Source organism: Podarcis raffonei, chromosome 10 (assembly GCF_027172205.1).
Source record: "Podarcis raffonei isolate rPodRaf1 chromosome 10, rPodRaf1.pri, whole genome shotgun sequence".
Classification (NCBI taxonomy): domain Eukaryota; kingdom Metazoa; phylum Chordata; class Lepidosauria; order Squamata; family Lacertidae; genus Podarcis; species Podarcis raffonei.
In genome coordinates this window covers 23,229,066-23,237,779 of record NC_070611.1, presented here as the reverse complement: position 1 = coordinate 23,237,779, position 8,714 = coordinate 23,229,066, and the positions used below count along the sequence as shown (strand labels likewise).

Genomic DNA, 8,714 nt, shown 5'->3' with positions numbered 1-8,714 from the left:
TAGATGAGCGAGCATACCTTTATTAAACTGAAACTGGTCAAGAATGAGCTGGGCAGCTTTTTTTTCTGTGCTAAATCCCAGGAAAATTCCAAGCCAGAATGGAATTAATGATGGGTGAAGCCAGAGTCAAATGTGATCAGAACTTCCCCTTTTTTTCTCTCTTACATGGGCATGGCCCAACCCCAAGACATGGGGTCTTATCCCTGATCTCACACGGCATCTTTGAGATGGAGTCAATACAAAAAGGAGCACTTCACCCCCATTGTCCTCCATCTAGGAGCCAAGAAGAAATGGCAAGCACACGTTGGCTTTTGCTGCCTATGTTCCTGACAGTTGGTTGGAGCTCCAAGGCAAAGTGTGGCATAATGGTTAGTGTGTGTTGGACTATGACCTAGGAGGCCAGGGTTTGAATCCTCCTCACCCAGCCATGAAGCTCACTGGGTGACCATCTCTTAGCTTAACCTACCTCACAGGGTTGCTGTGAGGATGAAATGGAGAGGGGAGAACCATGTACACCACATTGAGCTTCTTGGAAGAATATGGTGCTATATAAATGTAATAAATAATAAATAAGAGAAAGACTGGGAGATGGGCAGCACATGCTCTTAGGCTACTTCAAGCAGTGCTTCCCTATGATCTCACCCCACCCAGCCAGTCATTACCAAGGGTAAGATTGGGGGAGCCAGGGCATGAGTGATATTCAGCCACCAGCTGAATATCCAACCAACAACCCAGTGTTTTCCCATTGAAGTGATAGGGCATAACCTAAGTTCTACTACAGGGCAAGAAAGCCTTAACCACCTTATTATGCTCTCAGCCAAAAGTGAGCTTGCTAGGCAAATTTCTTTGACAATTTCAATAGGCTCATGAGAAATGAAAGCAAGGAAGGAGCCATTCAAGTTGGCCAACTGTGTAAGTATCAGGTGATTCTTTAAATGCTATATTAAAGCAACATTTTGTTTGAATTGTGAGAATGTTCGATCGTTTCTGCTCTTCATTTTAGTGAGCATACCGTTTATAAATAATATGGTTATTTGTAATTTCCTAAGGTTGTACAATATTCCTTTTTACATTTCAATAAAGTAGGTTAGATAAAGCAGATTAAATTAATTAACAACCACGAGTGCCAGTTCACTAGATAGACAAACCATTTGCCTACATAGCAAATCAGCATTCGTGGTTATTAATAAATTTATAATAATCAAATACTACGTACTAAACTGTATAGTTATTATGCCAATGTTCCATGTTACCCACTGGCAGCTGGGGGGGCATGAGGAGGACCCCAGGATGATGCTTTGCCCCACACTCCAGGTTACCCCTCTGCAGCCCTGCAAGAGAGACCATGAACCCTCCTGACAAAAACAAGCACAACTGCACAGACATCGACTACCAGGGTCTCTACATTTTTGTAAGCCTCAGTTCAACTGACGATGAATAAAATGGACTCTCTCTCCCAAATTCTCACTTTAATAAAATGTCTTTTATTGACGATCTTGCCCAGCTATCATGTAGAATGATCAGATGAATTTGGTGCGTCATTGCTTGCAGTCATGCTATGGTGGTACGTACATATCGGGTGCATTCGCAAAGTGTGGTTGTGGGTGCCTGTTGCTGGGACGAATTAATATGAGAGGGAAGAGGTGGCTCTTATAAGTTGGCAAGAAGCCAGCGGATCAGTCCACACTGAGGCCTTTTCCCCATCGCTTCCTCCATCTGCACTCTTTCGAGGTACCTCATTACTCTCTGAAGGATATCTCCCACGCTGTAGCCCTTCTTGGTTGCCTTCTGAGCCAGCCGTGGAAGATCAGCCAGCTCTCCTTCTCTGTCATTTAAGAATGTCAGGTTGGGCACATTGAAGTGAGAAGCCACCATCCACTGGAGGACAGCCTGGAGCTCTTTGTTCAGTGAATCGCTTTCGCCATTCTGGTTAGTCACGATCACCCCATTCGGACCCATTTGCCTCATATTAGCTCTTACTAGGGAAGCTCTCCTCGGCACTCCTAAATGTTGGGATGAACCACTGTATTGCTTATGTGATGTGTCGCCACTGGCTAAGTTGGAGCCATTGCCCCCAGTCTCTAAGAGACACAACTTGGTCATAGACTTCACCAGTTGGTCAATATCCAGCATCTCCATAGGGTCCATGTTGCCATACATCTCCCATGGATTCGCATTTTGTTTTGCAACGGCCTTTATCCTCTGGGGCCTGCTTTCAGGAGGAGGGGCCTGTCGGTGGCCCCTGTTTGTGCTGCTGGAATTGTCTTCTGCATTGGAAACAGCTTCACGCATCACCTTCTGGATGGTTGACGAGAGGATACTTGTGAGATCTTCCTTTCTAGGTTCTTGGTGTTGAGGTTGGTGTTGAGGTTCCTGCCGCCCCCCTCGTCTCGAAGGGCTAAGGTTCGGGAACTTGGAGCCCATGCTTCCCGTTCCCCTCTCAAAATTAGTATCGGGGCGATTGAAGCCAAATGAAGAACTACTTGGCTTAGGAGCTCCACCATGCTTGCTTTTGTCCAATAGCTGCTTCTGTATCTTCGTTAATGCACTATCGATAATGTGTTTTGCACACTCATCCATTGAAATGAGCTTTTCTAGACATTTGCTTCCAGAGGGATGAGGCTCTGTCTGTCGGCTTCCCTTTTCCTTTCCATGGCTATACATTTTGCTGTTCTGATTGCTGGAGCTGTTCCGATGACCTTGACAGACTCAAGATGTTGTCTCCTCTCTCAGCTTTCTGTGCTTTTCTGCAGGCCCCTGGTGAATACTCATGTGTGGACAATGCCGTTTCCATGGTGGCAATGACATCATAAAGCACCAGTGTATTAACCAGCAGCTTGTGATTTGCCAGCTATGCCTTGGCAAGATATTGCTTTGCAATGTTCCTCAAGTTTAACTCGGTTCTCTATGTGTAGAGAACCTCAGGCCTGGGGTCTCTAGGCCTTGTCTGTCTGCTGCTTGGGACACTCCCCAAACCACACCTACTTTCCCCAGGGCAATCTCCCCATGAGCCCTGCTTTGCACTTTACTCAAGTATTTTTGCCTGGCTGGAATGTGTCTTTAAACTCTGATAATACTTTTTTGCTTTCCTGGATGGAAGATGGGAGGGTGGATGAGTTTGTGTAGAAACTAGTATACTGTACAAAGGTAATATTCACTTTCATAACTTAGCCCACTTTTGCCTCTGAACCCATTAACCACAGGCATCTGGACCCTAGGGGTTGTACAGAAGGGAATGAGGTCTTTGGTCTGAAAAAATGCTCCCCGACCCCTGTTTTATAGCCATGTTCAAGAATGTGAAAATGGAGCATTTCACTGTTGGGGAAATTTGGAGAGGTAGTTGATCTGCCATAGCAGAACTTACCACTACCAAAAACAAAACAAAAAACAAAAAAGCTGGCGATGGGCATAAGCCTCCCACTGTGATTTATGAATCAGTGTCCTATCCCCAGGAAATAGAGTTGTGAAAAATGCAGCTGGTTATATGGACGTTTGTGTGAGGAAGTTTGTGCCTTTGGAATCGTGTTAATGTAATTGTCATGTCTGTTATTTTATTTAACATACTTTTATTTCACGTGAGTTGAATAAAATTCAGGCAATGGTAGTTTTTAATTGTATAAAATATAAATGTATAATTGTACCAATGGGTTTCATTGAAAATCAATTGAAATGTTTTGTTCATACTCAAATAAATATATAACTTGTGCACTGCATAAAGCAGCCCAACAGCTAAAGATGCTTAGTTAATTAATTGTTTTAGTTATTGTTATATATTTTATGCATTGTTTTGAAACTGCAGTAGCATCACTCTGACTTGATGAGGTGTGGCTTGTAAATTATAGAACTAAATCAGTCGGTCTGATCTAAATCAAGGAGAAGGGAGGCCCACGCAGATGATTTAGGGCAACCAACCCATTTTATCACATTGTGGCTTTTTGCAGGCTAACATTCAGAGGTAAGCACTCCATTCAAGAGGTGGGCCAAACAAACAGTTGATGGACAAAAAATTATAAGTAATTCTTTAGATTGTTCTCTCTCTGTGTGTAGATAGATTAGATAGATAGATAGATAGATAGATAGATAGATAGACAGACAGATAGATGTGTGTTTTTTAATATGTTTGTTGTTTTCTGTTAACGTTACAGATGTAAAATATTAAATACTGAGACCCCAAGACAATAATAACTAAATATAACGGGCCCACCCTATAGAACAAGCAGACAGGCTGGAGCAGGTCTACAAATCTTGCTCAGTCCCATGTCTCTCTGGATGGCTTCCTATGTTCTAATCAAACAGGATATATTATCTCCTCCCATCACACACACACACACACACACACACACACACACACACACAAATGCCTTTTACGCAAATGTAAACACACAGAGGGCTCTTTCTCTATTGTGACCGATCCCAAGCAAGGGAATTCTAACTGCCATGTTGTGCTGCCTATTAATAATTTTATTTTGCAGCAGGGATAGGGGCAAATGTCCGTGACAGTTGATCTTCTACCATCTACAGCCTCTATAAATATATTTTGAGCTGTGGGAAACCTTTAAAAAGCGCTAACAGCATTCGCACACTTTTCAGTCCAAAGAGCTCTTTGAGAATGCTGCCAATTTCACTGGGATCCGAAGCTATAGCATAGTGGTTAACTTTGCTACGCAGAGCACTGAGAACTGTTATCAAGCAGCACTACTGCACACTGAACAAACTTGTTCTTAGCGAATATGCCTTTAGCAGCACAACATGTGGTTAAGGAAAGATTTGCATTTTATTCCTATAGGGGCTGATTAAAAAAAGAGAGAGAGAGACACAACAGCAATTTTCTCAAGACTTGTTTGTGCAGTCCAGAGTATGGAAGGACTTAGCATTTCTTTCCAATCAACGTGCTGTGCAGTGTACTTTCCAAGACACACATATCTGTACCAAAGGTATTACGGATGCCCCAGCCTGAAGCAACTCTGCTTCTTTCACTTAAGCAGAGACTAGCATCAGATATTTGCCAGGGGACAGAAAAGAGCCTGATGTTTCAAAGGGTATAAAGAATTTCAAAAGCCAACTCACTAGCAAAGAATTCATCATCAAAACAACAGGGATTGAAATAAGATGGTGGTGATGTTTTAAAAACATTTTTACCCTGCTCTTCAAATGAAAGTGGGTCCCAGAAGGACTTGCAGAATAATAATAAAAAACACGACAGTCGCTACTCTCAAGCCTACCATCTAAAAGACATGGCTCAAGGGGCGGAAAGAGGTCTGGAGGGATTATGGAGGGAAAGCAAATTCTGGCACCAGTTCTTACGATTACAGAGAAGAGTCGGCATAATAGATATTCTAAGAACCAGAAGTTTTAATTTCAAATGATGTAAAATGCTTTCTGTTTTGATCCCTGTTGATTTTGAACTCTCCCCACCCTGGTCTCCATCCACGTATCCACCAACTCACCCTGTATGAATATATCTGAGTAGAGTTAGCATAGGAGCTTTCCAGCTTTCTGCACAGACAAGTCAATGGGGAACCAAAAATGACTGAAGCACAAGTGCCATCGTGTTTGTGGGGAACAGTTTCATTGAAATAACATATCTGATCAGGAAGATTGCCTTTGTAGTTGCACCTTTAGGGCTGGTCTACTAGTTTAGATGGGTTTCTTAAACTGAGTTTCTGATTAGCTGAAACACAAAGACCAATTATGACCTGACGGCTGCTGAAACCATCCTCTGATGAGTGGATTTGTCAAGATTTTCTATTGTTAGCAGAATGTAAAACTAACAAAACTGGTTGAATAAACAGGAATGTATGTTTACAGGGTGTTCTGGCTTGCTTCAGAGGGTTCTTATATTTAGAACGTCAAAACCAGTTGTGTTTTCTGAAAGCCTTGCAAGAAAGTATATTACCTATGCTACACCCAGGGCTCTTTTTTTCTCTCCATGTGAGTTCTGGCGCCTCTTTTTCTAGAAGAATAGCACTGGCTATATCCCAGGCCTAAAAAGCCCAACAAGGTGCCATACTAAAGTTCCAATTTTAAAACTGTGTACCTTTGTATTAGGGGACGCGGGTGGCACTGTGGTCTAAACCACTGACCCTAGGACTTGCCACTCGGAAGGTTGGTGGTTCAAATCCCCACGACGGGGTGAGCTCCTGTTGCTCGGTCCCTGCTCCTGCCAACCTAGCAGTTTGAAAGCATGTCAAAGTGCAAGTAGATAAATAGGTACCGCTCCAGCGGGAAGGTAAACAGCGTTTCCGTGCGCTGCTCTGGTTCACCAGAAGCGGCTTAGTCATACTGGCCACATGACCTGGAAAAACTGTCTGCGGACAAATGTCAGCTCCCTCGGCCAGTAAAGCGAGATGAGCGCCACAACCCCAGAGTCGTCTACGACTGGACTTAACTGTCAGGGTTCCTTTACCTTTTACCTTTGTATTGGTGACTTTCATACATCCCAGTAAGTTCCTAAATCACTAGCTATTCTCTAGGTCAATAACCAGTTGTCCTGAAATTGGTTTGGGTATCTAAATATTATTGACTCATGATTTTTAGAAAGGACAGATTGATATGTCTTGGGGGTGGGGAAGGAGAGAAGAATCAGTCCCAAAACAACCTATTGTTTGAGGGAAAACGTAGATATTTGCATTGCACTTTGCAGTTACACAAGGCAGCAAGAAAATGTTATATTATACTGATGTATTTAGTACTGTGCACTGACTTCCTGTTAGCCACCATGCCTAATTCAAGGTATAAGACCCTACACAATCTGGGACCAAGTACTCTACCCAATATCTCCCCATCTTTTAAGGTTTGTGGGTGCTCATAGTGCCACCAATGAGCAAGGCCTGTGAGGTAATGGCACAAGGAAGAGCCTCCCTATGGAACTCCCTCCCACCTGACCTTAGTTCACTTGAACACTGCTGACGTTTCAGCATCGCTTAAAGATATTTTTATTGTGCCAGGCATTTGGTGGTTAACTGTAGATCTCAAAAGAGTTTATTGTTTTCATGGATGTGTTTTTAAAAGTTGATGTTGATTGGTTGTAATTTTAATTATTGGTTTATGATATTTATGTTGGGTGGTTTTTAGGCACCTAAGGCTAACAGGAGACACAGTTGGGTATTAGTACAATCAATAAATAAAATTAATGATTGTATGTCAACCAAATTCTGCAAGAGTAACACAACATGCCTTCAGTTGTCAGTGACTTCTTCCTCCACATTTACAAGACCCGTTCAGCATCCCAGGTAAACTAACCTTGATGTGATATGCATTTGCATAATACCAGCTCATAAGCTTTGTGATGCACAGGGGACTGAAGCCAGTTGCCAAGCAACCTGAGCAGAGACCTAGGGTATCGCTCCATGGCAAGGTGACCTATTGACATCAGCTTGTGCTTTATGATTATCAAGCCACTGACAAAGAGTTATACTTTTTAGGTAAGGTCTTAGTCAGGCCTTTAAGAGACTTGCTATAATTCTGTTGAAAAACCTGTGATGTAGGCATTTTGCTGGCATTTTTCTTTTGTATATTCCAGTGAGGCACAATTTGAATGATGTGCAAACATTTACAAATTAATACTGAATTAATCACGCTGCACTGTCTCCCTCCATCTATATTTAAAGCCTATAAATTCTCAACTAATATAAATCACTGTAGCTCAACCAAAGTTAACAAGCCTGCTCAGATTTACTCCAGCACAGGCTGGGTCCATAAAGTTTAGAACGGGGACAAACAAGGCTGTAGTGTGCTGGATATGCTTTGCCTTTTCTGGTCTTCACCCAGCCTGAAAAAATTTGGCCAAGATGTGCAGGGATTCCAGAGGCCAAGCAAATGATTGTTATGACAAGCATTCTTTGATAAGAAGTTGACAGAGATAGATTTTCATTCCGTTCCCCATAGGTGCTCAACAAATAAATGAACACACACAGCTTGCACCTGAATTACAGGATCCGAAAGACAATGAGCCTGCAGGAAGCCATGGCTTAATTCTGCCTTCTCTCCATTGTTTGGGGTGTTTTTTTTTTCTGCACAGGAAGCAAATTATTCGTATTACTGATGGAGACAAGTGAACATTCAGAGCTCTCAGAGGAGAGACAGGCAATGAGGAGCATTTTTGTAAAGACTCGGAAACATGGGAGGGGCTGTAATCAGGCTTACAGCACGGTCCGGCCAAGAAACTTCAAAGACTGGGGAGCAGTTCAAGGCTCACAGCTAGATTTGAACCTATGTGCTAGGAACACAGAGAGGTTAGGATTTGGAAGAAAGTCATCTTCGGGTGGGTGCTTATATGAAGAATTGCTTACAACAGCACCTAGGTGGTGATGAAAAGAGTCGCCAGCCCAGTCACTGAGACAAGTGGAAGTGAAGCAGAGAAACTAGTTCTGTTAATCCCTGCAAATGGATTGTGCTAATAAAAGTGGGGGAGCAGGGATGAACTAGCTTTGCCAGTACATTTACTGGCAGAGGGATCTTGCGCCTTTACCATGAGTGGGCAAACAACTAAGTAGGGTTAATATGTGCTTTCCACAACAAGCACACTGGGCTGGCTGTGTGCTCTGTGTTAGTGAAACACCTACTTGTGCTATGCTATCACCCCAAATGCTTTCTGAATGCAAGAATTTTTCCTGGCATGGGCATTATCTGAATCCCAGATGACGTCCAATTTAAATGTTTTACAAGTGTGATAGATATGCTGGCTATGTCAGTCAAGACCCTGATAAACCTAT

The 8,714-nt window shown here is 42.7% G+C and overlaps 1 protein-coding gene across 1 annotated transcript; it reads right to left on the bottom strand.

Moving 5' to 3' along the window:
- Positions 1 to 1,461: 1,461 nt before the first annotated feature.
- LOC128422088 (A-kinase anchor protein 4-like) lies at positions 1,462 to 2,768 on the bottom strand. Its single transcript, XM_053405660.1, has one exon. It carries the CDS (start codon positions 2,662 to 2,664, stop codon positions 1,651 to 1,653), a length of 1,014 nt encoding a protein of 337 aa, XP_053261635.1. The 5' UTR covers positions 2,665 to 2,768; the 3' UTR covers positions 1,462 to 1,650.
- Between the last annotated feature and the right edge of the window lie 5,946 nt (positions 2,769 to 8,714).

Coding starts and splice junctions, on each gene's coding strand:
- LOC128422088 (XM_053405660.1), bottom strand. CDS start 2,664: ATGTATAGCCATGGAAAGGAAAAGGGAAGCCGACAGACAGAGCCTCAT.